At 37.8% G+C, this 15992-nt stretch overlaps 1 protein-coding gene across 2 annotated transcripts in view; it reads left to right on the top strand.

The window, feature by feature from the left end:
* Positions 1-5313, top strand: part of nup160 (nucleoporin 160) — a 51051-nt gene extending 45738 nt beyond the window's left edge. For both annotated transcript variants that reach the window (XM_079450245.1, XM_079450244.1), the window contains exons 30-35: positions 282-405; positions 495-596; positions 680-821; positions 1000-1125; positions 1214-1309; positions 4830-5313. In XM_079450245.1, coding sequence (XP_079306371.1) covers positions 282-405; positions 495-596; positions 680-821; positions 1000-1125; positions 1214-1309; positions 4830-4913 — 674 coding nt within the window. In that variant the 3' untranslated portion in view covers positions 4914-5313. The remainder of the gene's footprint in view (positions 1-281; positions 406-494; positions 597-679; positions 822-999; positions 1126-1213; positions 1310-4829) is intronic.
* The last annotated feature ends 10679 nt before the right edge of the window (positions 5314-15992 follow it).

Raw genomic sequence — 15992 nt, 5'->3', positions numbered from 1 at the left:
AAATAAAAAAAGAAAATAACTTGTTCATGATATTCTATTTTTTTGTGATGCACTTGTATATCGATGACACACTTTTCAGCTGTGTATTAACCCTGCGTAAATATGTGCCTCACTCACCCCTACATATTATTGTGGTACCATGGAAATATTAATTGTGTAAAATAATACACAATACTTGTATTCTCTTAGTCTTGCACGTGCTAGAGCATGTTGCCTGAATTGTGAAAAAGCTTGTGTACTGTAAATAGTCAAATTTCATCCTGTTGTTATTCGTCTTACAGGAGGGGCATCTTCAGCAGAGATGGTGGCTCTGCTGGTCCAAACAGGACTTTTTGACACAGCTCTAATGCTGTGTCAAACCTTTAACTTATCTCTGACACCCGTCTTTGAGGGACTAACCTTTAAGTACGTTAAAATTTCTCCGTTCAGAATCACCATTCTTCTCCAGATCTGTGAAGCATGCCTGATGTGTCCTTGTGTGGGTCTTTTTGTAGGTGTATCAACCTACAGTATAAAGGAGATCAGGACCAGACGGAGGCTTGGAACTGGCTTGCGGCCAATCAGCTATCATCTGTCATCAGTACCAAAGAATGCAGGTTTGTAAAATTACTCTTTGCCCTTGTTCTTTCTTATTAACTCTGCTATTTGAATGAACTCAGCTGTTTATTTCACCACACAGTGCGACAGATGAAGCTTGGCGACTTTTAGCTTATTATTTGGAGAGCCATCCCTCACAAAATGCGGAATATCATCGCTGTGTTATCAGGAAGCTATTGTCCCACAGTGTACCGCCACCTGACTGGCTGGTTAATGCTCAAAAGGTGAGAATGACAGATTTAGATTTTTATACACCTCACACACATTGACATCATAACATGAGATGCAAAGACAAAAAACACATAAGTGACACTTAGGGGGAATCGCGTCAATGTCACCTTTTTCTTCCTGATGATTTTGCATCCCTGCTGATTTGTAAAATTGAGTTGTGATTTTCTTAAGGTCATAGATGCCGCAGCTCTCCTGCGTCTCTATCTGAACTATGACCAACTACAGTCAGCATCTGAGCTTGTGCTGGAGTATGTCGACGCTATGCTCGGGAAGGGATATCAGTATTTTGGCATAGAGGTATAATGTTTTAACTGTTTTAGAGGTTGTTTTTTGTTGTTGTTGATTCTGTGTGAGATGATTCAATGGCAAATTTGTCTCCTGACAGCGACCGCTCTCGGCTACAGCGTCTCTGGTGTGGCTGCCCTACACATCTATTGATCAGCTCTTAAGGAGTCTCAGTGAAAGTCAGATCAATGCAAAGGTGACACATTTACTTCTTGATTAATACATTTAACATCTTGTACAACAAACAACTAAAAGTTTTTAGGGATGCACGGTATTATCGCCATTTAATATCAGCATCGGCCCGATATGGAAAATTAAGGTATGAATACGTGTTGATAATGGCAGGTGTTCTTTTTGCATATGAATGCACACTCTGGAAGTCCTGTCTGTCAGAACTCCTGTCCTGGTTATGGCATTCACAGTCGCTTGTCCATGGTACTTTGGTTCTCCAACCTTGGTAGGCTTTAGACTCTTCACAAACACTCTTTGTCCTGGAACAAAACTATGAGTAGGGTTTTCTGATGGCAGAGGGAGACAAAGAGAAACATCAGCACATATAGAATTTAGCTTTTCGATTAGGGAAGACTGGATATCTTCATTGATCTCATTCCTTTGGAGTAAGGAACATATTTGAGTTGAGACTACTTTTTCCAGTTTCCAACTTTAGATAAGAAAGGTAGATTCGAAATAGGTCTGTAGTTAACTAGTTCTTCAGGGTCGAGATGGTTTTTTTTTGAAAAGGGGCCTTATAACAGCCACCTTATATGCTTTAGGCACATGTCCCAATGTCAGAAATTAGTTAATAATGCTAAGTAGAGGATCTATAATTTCTGGGAGCATCTCTTACAGTAGATTTGTAGGTATAGGGTCTAGCACGCATGCAGTTGATTTAGATGATCTAATGATTTTAGAGAGTTCATTGTGATCTATAGTAGAAAATAATCGTAATTTCTCCTTAGAGGCGCTGTAGTTAGTAGTTTGTTCAGCGGGTTTCACTTCTGGTTGCATAGTTATAATTTTTTCTCGAATATCTTGGATTTTATTTGTGAAATAGTTCATAAATTCATCACTGCTATGGTGGTATACAGAATCAGAAGTCACTGACAATTTATTTTTGGTTAATTTAGCCACTGTATCAAATAAAAACCTAGGGTTATGCTGGTTTTCTTTTTAGTGATAAAAAGTAGGCGAATCTAGACGTTTTTAGGACTTTCCTGTATTTTTTAATGCTATCCTTCCAGGCAGTACGAAATACCTCTAATTTAGTTTTCTTAACGTTGCGCTCCATTTTTGAGCCGCTTTCTTTAGAGCCTGAGTGTGTTCATTATTCCACGGTGTCGGTCTGTCCTTTTTAAGAGGAGGCAGAGGAGCAACTATGTCTAGCGTTTCCGAGAAGGTGGCATTAATATTTTCAATGGTAAAGTCAAGATCTTCAACGTTTTTTACTCATGCTAGAGATTTGAGACAATTCAGGCAAATTATCAAGAAACGCACCTTTTGTAGTCGAAGTTATTGTTCTACAATATTTGTTACTTGGAGTTAGATTTGCCAACATAGGGTAGTGAAGCAAGCATGATACCAGATAATGATCCGAAATGTCTTCACTATGCTGAAGGATTTTCACGTCGTCCACATTTATACCGTAAGACAATATTAAATCTAAAGTATGATTACGAAGGTGAGTGGGTCCTGACACACGTTGACTAACGCCCATGGAGTTAAGAGTATCTTTAAAAGCCATTCCTAAAGCATCTGTATCATTATCTACATGAATGTTAAAGTCACCAACAACAAGGACTTTGTCTGCAGCCAGTACAAGTTCTGATAAGAACCCACCAAATTCTTTAATAAAATCTGTGTGGTGGATATATACAATATCCAGAATAAGTTTTAAAGATGTTTTATCCTTAGTATTCGGTATTGATGCATGAAGTACCATGACTTCAAAAGAATTGTATTTAGGATTAGACTTCTGGGAAATGCTAAAAGAGTTACGGTAAAGTGCAGCAAAACCTCCCCCTCTGCCTTTTAGGCGAGGCTTTTGTTTATAATAATAATCTTGGGGGACAAACTCATTTAAAGCAATATAATCATCTGGCTTTAGCCATGTTTCTGTCAGACAGAGCATGTATATTTTATGATCTATTATCTTATCGTTGACAAAAAGTGCTTTATTAGAGAGATCTAATATTTAGCAATCCGAGTCGTAACAGTTTATTATCTGTATTATGTTCATGTTTAGTTAGTTTAACGTTAATTAAATTACCTTTGAGAGGTTTAAGCATTATTTTATGTTTGCTAATCCGGGGGACAGACACAGTCTCTATTTTATGATGTTTGGGAGAAAGTATTAGCGCATGTTGTGTATTTAGTGTGTTCTGCAACGTGAGACGGCAAGCAGCCCGTTGGTTAAGCCATTCTGTCTGCTTCCTGACCTGGGCCCCAGTGAGTCAAGTTTTAGCATTAAGACTATGTGCCATATTTCTAGACAGAAGAAAAGCTCCAGCCCAGGAGGGGTGGAGACCATCACTTTTCAACAGGTCAGGTCTGCCCTCAAAACTCTTCCAGTTTTCATTATAAAAACTATTTCATTCTGCAGGCACCATTCAGACAACCAGCCATTTAGAGATGATAATCTGCTATGTATCTCATCACCACGATAAGCAGGGAGGGGGCCAGAGAATTACAGTGTCTGACATCGTGCTTGCAAGCTCACACACCTCTTTAATATTATCTTTTGTGATCTCCGATTGGCGAACATCATTTGTGCCGACGTGAATAACAATCTTACCAAATTTACGATTAGCCTTAGCCAGCACATTTAAATTTGACTTGATGTCAGGCGCTCTGACTCCCGGTAAACATTTGACTATGGTGGCTGGTGCCTCTGTTAACGTTCCGAACAATAGAATCTGCCCATTAACTAGGGCACTTTCAGCAGGTTTCTCAGTCGGTGCGTCACTGAGTGGGGCTAACCTGTTCGAGACTGTAGTCGGAACGGTTGAGTGGTGTTTTGACCTGCGACTACGCCGTCTCACAGTCACAAAGTTTCCCAGCTGCGGGGGTTGTTCAACCGGAACCGAACTGTGCACGCTAATATTGCAACCAGAATGATCCTTCCGCCGTCGCCATCTCGAGGTTTAGCCATTAAAAGACAAGCGCTTTCTACAATGTCAAAGTTTCAAGAACTTAAATCCACAGGCACTAATAATTATATTTAATACTAGTCATAAATACATCATTTAATTTAACAAGGGTGCCATTATCCATCAGCACAGCGTCTGCAGGTTTTTATGAATGTATATTAAAATGCTAAATGTGTGGTAGATGGTGGTGCTCTCTGGAGGCTTTCTGTGTCGGCCATCACTGTCAGTGACACACTGATGCTAAGCTACAGCTTTGATAATTCACAATTAAAATGTTTTGTATAGAAAAACTTGCTTTTTATTGCGGTCATTCAGTAAAAAACATAATTTACAAAGTCGATATAACTGGAAAATATTTGTCACATTTAAAAATTTTAAAGATGTACATTAGACATTGTCTGATGCCAATTTGGCAGACATCGTCTAAACCTAAAGTAAAACATTGTGATGGACGAAGATATCAGCCTCTTGTTTAAGCAGTTATAAAGTCAGGCGAGTCTGTTTGGAAAAATGTTATTGATATTTTGTTTCTGCTGCCTTTTTAATGTTCTCTGGCTTCTCTGTTCACAGATGTACAATAATCTCAAAGATAAACTATCAGAGTATCACAGGTTGGTGGAGCAGAGCAGCAGTCACAAACTCATGGCTCGTTGACCTCAGCTCGTCATACATGTACTCAGGATAAGTCATGTGTACATGTAGTTAATGTTTCTTGATGGCATGCTTTATGCTTCCTGCTTAAAACATTTAAAACATTTTTCATTAGTTTGATATATTTGTGTGAAATAGTGGATTTTGTTTTCTATATAGATACTCTTAAAATCTTAACATTTTGTATTCTCTTGCTTACATGAGATGTAATTTACACACAAAATAAATATTTGTTGAATGGAGGTTTGTAATGTTAAAATATATTACCTTGATAGGTAAGAATTTGGCTGATGCTTTGTTGTCCTCATATACTGCATAAAAAATGTCAATGGCAAAATGGATGTGAGGTTTTTTCCTTAAATTTTATAAACCTTTATAAAACTTCAGCTCTAGGACCTGGGGGAACATGCAGTTTTGCGTCTATGTTACTGGTCTGAATATTTTAAAATCGTATGTAGTGGCCAAAAGAATCCGTAAACTGGGTAAACCGCATACAATCGCAGAGACTCTCATTTTGCCTGCAGCGCAAGACATGTGCAGAATAATGATAATGAAACTCGGTGCAGTACCGCTGTCCAATGACACAGTCGCTAGGAGTATTGTAGACATGTCCAATGATATCAGAGAGCAACTGATAGAGTTCGTAAAAAAGAGTCCTTACTACGCGCTGCAGCTGGACGAATCCACTGATATTGCTGGGCAGGCACAGCTCCTCTCCTATGTCAGGTATCTGCGGTACAAGGCGATTGAGGAGGATGACCTGTTTTGCCGGCCTCTTCAGTCGCACACTACAGGAGAAGCCATTTTCAATGTCTTGGCTATTTTTTTCCGTGAAAATGGTTTGGCCTATGCACGGATTGTGCGCAGGCAATGACGGGGCGTGAGCGTGGCCTAGCTGCTTGCGTTCAGCAAGTAACTCCACTTGTGAAATGGACACATTGCATGGTCCATCGCGAAGCACTAGCTGCTAAAAAAATGCCGGTTCTCTTTGACTCCGTGCTGAACCAATCCATGAAAATTATAAATCTCATCAAATCACGGCCGCTAAACTCTCGCTTGTTTGGGGTCCTCTGCGAGGAGATGGGGTCAGGGCATGAACATCTGCTTCTGGCACACTGAAGTTCGCTGGTTCTCCAGGGTGTTACAGTGGTTGTATGAGCTGCGAGAGGAGGTGAAGTGTTTTTTGACAGAAATCAAATCAGATCTGGCGAAGCATCTGGATGACACTATGTGGCTTGCGTCTCTGTCCTATTTGGTCGATATATTTGACCGCTTGAATGGCCTCAATATGTCTTTGCAAGGCCGCAAAACTCATATTTTGCTCCTTGCAGACAAAGTGCACACCTTCACACAAAAACTAGACCCTTGGCATGGCCGCGATCAGTCGAGGGAACTGCGACATGTTCCCCAGCCTTGCAGATTTCATCACTGATGCAGGCACGTCACACGATTTCTCCTCCCTATTTCAATCAGCGTCTGAGCACCTGTCAGCAATGAGAAAACAATTTGCAAATACTTTAAAGAGGATTTTCGCTCTTGCGTGGGTTCGAGATCCACTTGTGTGCACAGCAAATGAGCTATCCATTGATATGCAGGAACAGAAGATTCTCATTCCTTTCGCGTCGACATATTTGTGTGAGGCAGGATTCTCAAAAATGACTGCACTTAAAACGAAATACCGCGATCGTGCACAAATCGAGGATGATTTGAGGCTATGCTTATCAAACATTGAGCCAAGAATTGAGGATCAAGGGATGACCCCAGAGGTCTGTGGTATCTTTGACCAAGTCGAAACAGTTGCCCGACTCCTCCTAGTTGTGCCTGTGTCGTCACACGGCTCCAGAGGCTAAAAACATGTCTATGCAGCACCATTAGCCAAACCCGCCTCAACAGTGTTGCTGTGTGCCATGTACATAAAGACAATTTTATAGTTTTATTTAATTAACACTGCATATAGGAATTTATAGTCAGTCTGATATTTGACCTGTGTTGTGCTGTGTTTTTCTTATAGTCAATGTTTTCTTGTACAGCTGCTTTGTAACAATGAAAATTGTAAAAAGCGCTATATAAATAAACTTGACTTGACAAGACAGGGTAGACAGAAAAAAAGATTTCTGAACAGTTTGTCTCCTGTAAGAAAGGCAGAAAGAGCACTTTTGGTTGTTTTAAATAAGCGGTAGTTGGTCATATGTTCATTGGTCAGTTGCCAATGCATACAATTTATATATATATATACATATATACACACACTCACCTAAAGGATTATTAGGAACACCTGGTCAATCTCATTAATGCAATTATCTAATCAACCAATCACATGACAGTTGCTTCAAGGCATTTAGGGGTGTGGTCCTGGTCAAGACAATCTCCTGAACTCCAAACTGAATGTCAGAATGGGAAAGAAAGGTGATTTAAGCAATTTTGAGCATGGCATCGTTGTTGGTGCCAGACGGGCCAGTCTGTGTATTTCACAATCTTCTCAGTTACTGGGATTTTCACGCACAACCATTTTTAGGGTTTACAAAGAATAGTGTGAAAAGGGAAAAACATCCAGTATGCGGCAGTCCTGTGGGCGCAAATGCCTTGTTGATGCCAGAGGTCAGAGGAGAATGGGCCGACTGATTCAAGCTGATAGAAGAGCAACTTTGACTGAAATATCCATTCGTTACATCCGAGGTATGCAGCAAAGCATTTGTGAAGCCACAACATGCACAACCTTGAGGCGGATGGGCAGCAGAAGACCCCACCGGGTACCACTCATCTCCACTACAAATAGGAAAAAGAGGCTATAATTTGCACGAGCTCACCAAAATTGGACGGTTGAAGACTGGAAAAATGTTGCCTGGTCTAATAAGTCTCGATTTCTGTTGAGACATTCAGATGGCAGAGTCAGAATTTGGCGTAAGCAGAATGAGAACATGGATCCATCATGCCTTGTTACCACTGTGCAGGCTGGTGGTGGTGTTATGGGGGATGTTTTCTTGGAACACTTTATGCCCCTTAGTCCCAATTGGGTATCGTTTAAATACCACGGCCTACCTGCTCATTGTTTCTGACCATGTCCATCCTTTACGACCACCATGTACCCATCCTCTGATGGCTACTTCCAGCAGGATAATGCACCATGTCACAAAGCTCGAATCATTTCACCAGTATGGTGTTCCTAATAATCCTTTAGGTGAGTGTGTGTGTATATATATATATATATATATATATATATAAAAATATATAAATAAAAAATATATACATATAAATAAATAAATATATATAAATAAATAAATTTATATAAATATATATATATAAATAAAGAAATATATATATATATATATATATATATATATATAAATAAAGAAATATATATATATATATATATATAAATAAAGAAATATATATATATATATATATATATATAAATAAAGAAATATATATATATATATATAAATAAAGAAACATATCTATATATAAATATAAATAAAGAAACATATCTATATATAAATATAAATAAATGAATATATCTATATATAAATATAAATAAATGAATATATCTATATATAAATATAAATAAATGAATATATCTATATATAAATATAAATAAATCTACATATCTATATATAAATCTATATATCTATATATAAATATAAATATATCTATATATCTATATATAAATATATCTATGTATAAATATAAATAAATCTATATATCTATATATAAATATAAATAAATCTATATATCTATATATAAATATAAATAAATCTATATATCTATATATAAATATAAATAAATCTATATATCTATATATAAATATAAATAAATCTATATATATATATATATAAATATATATATATATATATATATATATATATATATATATATATATATATATATACAGTGGGACAAAAAAGTATTTAGTCAGCCACCAATTGTACAAGCTCTTCTGTCCTCCTCTCCTTACCTGTATTAATGACACCTGTTTGAACTTGTGATCAGTATAAAAGACACCTGTCCACAACCTCAAACAATCAGACTCCAAACTCCACTATGGCCAAGACCAAAGAGCTGTCAAAGGACACCAGAAACAAAATTATAGACCTGCACCAGGCTGGGAAGACTGAATCTGCAAAAGGTAAGCAGCTTGGTGTGAAGAAAACTCTGGGAGTAATTATTAGAAAATGGAAGACATACAAGGACCACTGATAATCTTCCTCGATCTATGGCTCCACGCAAGGTCTCACCCTGTGGGGTCAAAATGATCACAAGAACGGTGAGCAAAAATCCCAGAAGCAAAAGGGCCCCCCCCCCTTAGTAAATGATCCGCAGAGAGCTGGGACCAAAGTAACAAAGGCTACCATCAGTACACACTATGCCGCCAGGGACTCAAATCCTGCAGTGCCAGACGTGTCCACCTGCTTAAGCCAGTACGTTCGGGCCCATGGAGGATCCAGAAGCAAGGGCATTGAAGATGAAAGGTGGCTGGGTCTTTCAGCATGACAATGATCCTCAAACACATCCCCAACGAAGGAATGGCTTCACAAGAAGCATTTCAAGGTCCTGGAGTGGCCTAGCCAGTCTCCAGATCTCAACCCCATAGAAAATCTGTGTTGCCCAGCGACCGCCCCAAAACATCACTGCTCTAGAGGAGACCTGCACGGAGGAATGGGCCAGACTACCAGCAACAGTGTGTAAAAACCTTGTGGAGACTTACAGAAAACGTTTGACCTATCGTTGACATAACGTTTGACATATCGCTTATTGCTCCCCGAACACTTTGTAAGTCGCTTTGGTTAAAAGCCTCTGCTAAATGGCTAAATGTAAATTTACATTTACATTTAGTCAAGTTATATGCATTGGCTTAACACAGACATAAAGTACACAAATATTTATTTTAGACAAAAACAAATATACAGATAATCTGTATCTGGCACAAATTTAGTGGTCCAGGTAAGGCTGCTTCTAGTCCACCCTTAACTTAATTTGCGTTGCGTAGATGAACGGATGTCCTAGGCTTGTTAAACTACTTGAGGGTGAGTAAATCATGGCAGAGTTTTAAAAGACCACAAAAGGTCAAAACCCTTGTGGCACAAGTGAGAAGCGGAAGTTGGACAAAAAGCGAAGAAAAGAGAGTCAGAAGAGTCTCAGAGATTCTTTAAACTGTAAGAATGTCACACCCTACAGATGCACCTTTAACTGATCCAATCAGGGGATGACACTTTCGGAGGGAAAGTAAATTGTCTTTGTCTCAACATGGTGTTTTGCATGTTGAAGCTGATTGGATGTTCACAAATAAACTTATAAGAGTTTAATAATACAAATATAGAAAAGAGTTATCAAAAGACAACAAACATTAACATTAAGGAAATAAAAATGGAGCTCCTAGACACCAGACATTATACATACAGTATCATCTTGGTTAAACTCCAAAACTAATAATTCTTGTAGTTATAAACACATTAATTCAAACTATTTGGGATTTTTAGCTTAACACAGTGCATTTTTACGTCTGTATTTTGACGCTTTTCAGAGTGAAATGGAATTTTGAATTTCGCTTTCGTGTTTCTCTGCGATTTGATTGGTTTATAAAAACAGCCGTAGCATTTTGAAATGGAACTGGCAGGAGACTGACAGTTGAAGGGGAGGGGTTACCAGATGCTTCGCCCAGGCCATCTGGCATACATCATTTGAGATGGTCACTTCAGGACAGATGTGCATTTCAGATTTTAATTAAGATCATGAGGGCACACACATTTTAAAAAGAGAATGACCCACATTGATTATGGGTAGTTGTTATATTTAAAAACTATAACGATTGCGTGTCTGATGGGTCTCCTGCCCTAAATTCTGCAAATTTTGCCAATCTGGATCCAACCTCGCCTCCTGGACCTTGTGTCCTGCAGTGAGGACTATCTCGCTTTCTTGCACCACATTCTTCATTGTTCTGCATTTAACAATATCAGATTAAAGTATTCCAGATCCATGTCATGGTAACCTATAAAATGCTTTCAAATTTATTTAAAGGGTAACTCCATTAATTAGGCCGTTTGCAACGCAACCAAACAAACGAGCCACAAGTATGCATCGCTCAACGCACAGGCCACACAGGCTCTACATCAGAACCCGCATGCATCGAGCAATGCTGACACAGAATGCACTATCCCAAACAAAGGTATAATCAAAGGTAGGCACACTTTTTTTAAATAGAAAATAGGGAAACAACAAACATTCACTGCCTTTACCTTTAATTTTTCTTGTCATGAATGAATGTTTAATTTCAATATCAAATTACCTCATTGTAGGGCTGCAAAATAATGGCATACTTGGTTATCTCATTCACCTTGATATTGTAATTGTGATTAATAATGTTGATTATATATTAATATTTTAATAAATGCGCCGTTATAATATTTAAATCAGCCCTGCCTTTTCCACACAGTCCAGTGCAGTGGACCGCGTGCACAGCAGCAGTACAGCACCACTTTTAACGACAGGAGTTAAACTCCGCTGTCCGTGGTTTCGTTCCTTTTCAATTGTTTTATTGGGTCATGTTTTGAAAAGTTGGATCACTAGCCTGTTCTTTTATTATCATAAAATAAAATGTAACAAATGGGATGTGCAAACTGAGAGGTTCTCTCTTCAAAACGTATTTAGCCTTAGCATCTTCTTGTATAAACCTCAGTTTTGACAAAGAGTATTATTACAATTTAAACCTCTGTTATCTATGTAAATATGTGATACATGTTAACATTTCATCAATTATCATAGCTGAATTTGTCAGCATCATTACTCCAGTCTTTAGTTTCACATGGTCCTTTAGTAATCATTTAATATTCTGATTTCATGCTCGGTTGTTAATAATCATATTCAATACAATACAATATGCTCATGTAATCAATTTTGGGTAAAAAAGTGTAATATTTCTGTGCAAATCAGCATCTGATTTCTAGAGAATCGTGTGACACTGAAGATTCAGCTTTGATAATTGATCAAATTCAAACATAGATTTACGGCTTCAATTAGCAAAATAAATGTACATATAGCATTCTAACCAAGAATACTGCTTAACTATTGATGGATGTTCCATAAAACCCTCATCTTCAGCAAAGAATCTTGACTTTTTATTCGATAGTACTCTGTCATTTGAGAACCAGTTCGCCAACACCTGTAAAATTTCGTTTTTCCATCTTAAAAATATATCTACACTACGTCATATGCTGTCACCATCAGATGCAGAGAAGCTAATTCATGCCTTTATGACATCAAGACTAGATTACTGTAATGCACTAATAGGTGGTTGCCCTGCAGGCCTATTACAAAAACTCCAACTGGTCCAAAATGTGGCAGCTCAAGTTCTTACACGTATGAACATATTAGACCAGTTCTTTCAACCTTGCACTGGTTACCTATAAAGCATTGCATTCACTTTAAAATCTTGCTTATTACCTATAAAGCCTTGCATGGTTAAGCTCCTCACTACTTGAGTGAACTTCTCACGTATTACAGTCCATCACGTGCACTACACTCTCAGGTGTCAGGTCAGTTGGTAATACCTAGAATTTCAAAATCAAGTGCAGGCGGCAGATCCTTTTCCAATCTAGCGCCTAAACTTTGGAACAGTCTTCCCTGCACCGTCCGGGAGGCAGACACACTCAGTTTAAGTCCGTTTAAATCTAGACTAAAGACGCATCTTTTTAATCTTGCATACACTACACTATCATAATATATATGTTCCAAAGATTTAGACTGCACTAGTTAGATCAACCAGAACCAGGAACACTTCCAATAACAACTGATGCATTTGTTGCATAAAAGAGTGCAGAACAGTAATCTACTCTCAGCCAGTCTTGTCTCATTGTTCCAGGGTTACTAGATCGGGCAGGATGCAGTCCAAGGTTACCGGAGCTGGCAGGGCGCAATCCATACCCAGACCTGACAAATGCTGTGATGATAGAGCTGGACGAAGGACATGGCGAATCTACAAAACTTCGGCCGCTATTAGATTATTACTGATAATCTTAAATATCATTTTTTTATTTTGCCTTGTTGTGCAGGCACTGTCGAGCTTGTGCAGAGGCTGCAGCTTTTGCCAGGGGGGAACTGGAATCCCCTGGTTAGGCCTGGTTTCCCTCTGAGGTTTTTTTTCTCCCCCAATGGAGTTTTGGGTTCCTCGCCACCGTTTGCATACTGCCTGGCCGGGGGGCTGCTAGAATTTTATAGTCTTATTTAACACTGCATATAGGAATTTATAGTGTGTCTTGACCTGTGTTTTGACTTGCATAACCTTTTATGTTTAGCTTATAGTCAATGTTTTCTTGTACAGCTGCTTTGTAACAATGAAAATTGTAAAAAGCGCTATATAAATAAAGTTGACTTGACTTGACTTGACTAACCTCAAATGGCATCGTGTAACAAAACATAAGTCCCAAAATAAAACTGAGATCAGGGAATAAGGTCTCTTCTGCCTCTAAATATCCTGTATGTGAAAATTTTTTTTATTTCATTTTCAGTTACGTTGTAATTGAGAATCCGTAGATTTGCATTAAACAGCCTAGCGAATTGGCTTTTATTTTCGTTTGACAATTTAGCTTAAGATGGCTATGCATAGGCTATCCTTTTATCATGAAGGGAAAACTTTTCGTTCTTATTGCACCTTTGCTGCTTGTCGTTCTGTATTTACCAGTAAATAAGTTATAGGCCTATATTTTCCTTTAAAAGTGTTGTTTTTGTCATCTAAAAAATCTGTATAATAATATCGCAAAAATAGGCATTTTTGTCAGCCTTTCCCTTATTGTTTCTGTATGTGTCTGTCTTCATAATTTTTAGATTTTTGATCGTCATAAGCTTATAGCGTTTTATACCGAATGTATGCAGCATGTACAGTCTATATGTAAATACACTGCTTAAAAAAATTAAAGGAACACTTGATCACACAGCTCAACACCAAGTCAGCTAACCCTCAGGACTATCAATCAACCCGGGAAGTAAGCATAAGTGATTGTGAACCATTTTCACTTGTTTTGGTGCAAATAAAAGTGACAACCGGTACACTGGGGAGGCAACAACAAGAATGTCTTACAGACCTCCACGTGCTATGAAGTATTGGGATGAAATCCTCAACTCTATTGTCAGATCTTATGCTGGTGCAATGCAGAGCCCTCCTGGTGCATGATAATACCTGACCTTATGTGGCCAGAGTCTCTAGGTTTTTTTGTGGATGATGAAGGCATTGATGACATTGACTCTACCCTCACGTTCCAGACCTAAATCCAGTTGAGAACCTCTGGGATCTCATGTATCCAAAGCAATTAGGTAGCACCATAGACTGCCCGGGAGCTCACTGATTCAGGTCTGAGAGGAGATTTCATAGGAGACCATGTGCCATCTCATCAGGAGTACGCCCAGACATTGCGGGGAGTTCTGTCTAACATTATGAGTTTCTGTGGTCAAACTTTAAAAGTTGAATGAGCCAATATTTAAAAATTTTTACAGTGATTTTACTGTAATTCCTGCCCTGAATGTGCTTATAATTTTGGCTTTCATTGACCCATTGTCACATTATTTTGTTCTCGCAAGTTATGCAATGTATGTAAGTGAAGAGATTTAACCTGGATATTTTGTTCATTGAGATCTAATGAAATGTGATTTAGGTGTTCCCTTAATCTTTTTGAGTAGTGTAGAAAAACAAACACATTCGTATATGGGAAATCATTTTGAATCAATAAAAAAAAACAGTAAAATCCAGGCGTCTTTTGAATACCAGGCGTCTGGTTGATGGCGAAATGTGACCCAAACGGCTTTCCATAGCTTTCCATATAGTTTGCGGAGTCTGTATGGCTTAAACGCCGAAAACAACAGCCGTCTGGTTGATGGATAAATGTGACCCAACCAGGTTTCCATACTTTTGTGGTCGTCCGCATTTGGTCCGCCTTCTAACGTTCGCCGGGGGATATTCTGAATGTGTTTTCAAAGTTAAATGACCTAAAGATTTTATGCATAAAATATGTTTAGGTTTGGTGCAGATTGACATTATGTACAGTGTAACAAAATGTAGTTTAGGTATAACCAGAAGTGCAATTAGCAAGTGCAGGATATACAGATATACAATATACAATAATTACAGATAAACTTACATTCTATGTTTACCTAATTGGCTGGGAGCTTTTGTTTTTTTTGCTTTTAATATATACATATATTATATAATTATATATTTGATTGATAACATATTTCCTACTACATTGCGGTTTGTCTTTTTGCCACATCATTTTTTCCATTACCTTATGGTGCTGTTTCCTGGAAAGGAATTAATTTAAGCCATAACAAGGACATTCAATTTGTTTTATACAAACATGCCTTACAAAAAATAAACAATTGTTCTGTTCATTTTGAGATAAAACAATGGCACTGATGTACAGCAATTTAAGCTGTTTTCAATTTAGACAAATAGAGTTTTGTCGGGTTTGTTTTGTCCATGATCATGCCTGTGTATCAGCATGCAATTGTAGAAGGATTAGATTATGTTTTTAACCCCATATAAATGTCTTAAAAAATGTAATTAAATGATACTCACTTAAATTATTAAGAAAACATTATATTAATAAGTAAGAATTTACACAGCCAATTCCACAAAGGCATTCCGTCTATTTTAGGACAATGTATTTTCCCAGTAGATGCTTTTCCCATCCTTTAATGTTCACGTATTTGTGAAAACTTAATTATTCTATCTGTGGGTGGGACATCATATAGAATATAAAATCTGAAAACCTCTTTGGTTTCTTGTTTAATTTACTGTTCCTACAGTGAATCTGAGCCATTTCCAGCCAGCACTGAATCTATATATAAAAATGTTTCACTCCGATACAAACATTTGTTCATAAGATCAGATAGTTTGTAGCTATATTTTACTTGTTTAACTTTGCGTTAAGTTAGTTTGTTGGGGATATCGAGTTGAAGCTTGTTGTACTCGTAGACTGGTGATATTTAGTGTTTTGTCGCATGTCCATCTCTGTAAAAAATGGGAAAGCAAAGCTGAAGTTGTGGTGGGTAAATGGATAAATATATTACCCTTTGGTTTATAGTGCGAATAGATTTCAA

The sequence above is a fragment of the Barbatula barbatula genome (genome assembly GCF_947034865.1).
Source record: "Barbatula barbatula genome assembly, chromosome: 25".
Lineage (NCBI taxonomy): Eukaryota > Metazoa > Chordata > Actinopteri > Cypriniformes > Nemacheilidae > Barbatula > Barbatula barbatula.
Note: the sequence above shows the minus strand (reverse complement) of the source record. Positions and strands in the feature narration are given on the sequence as shown.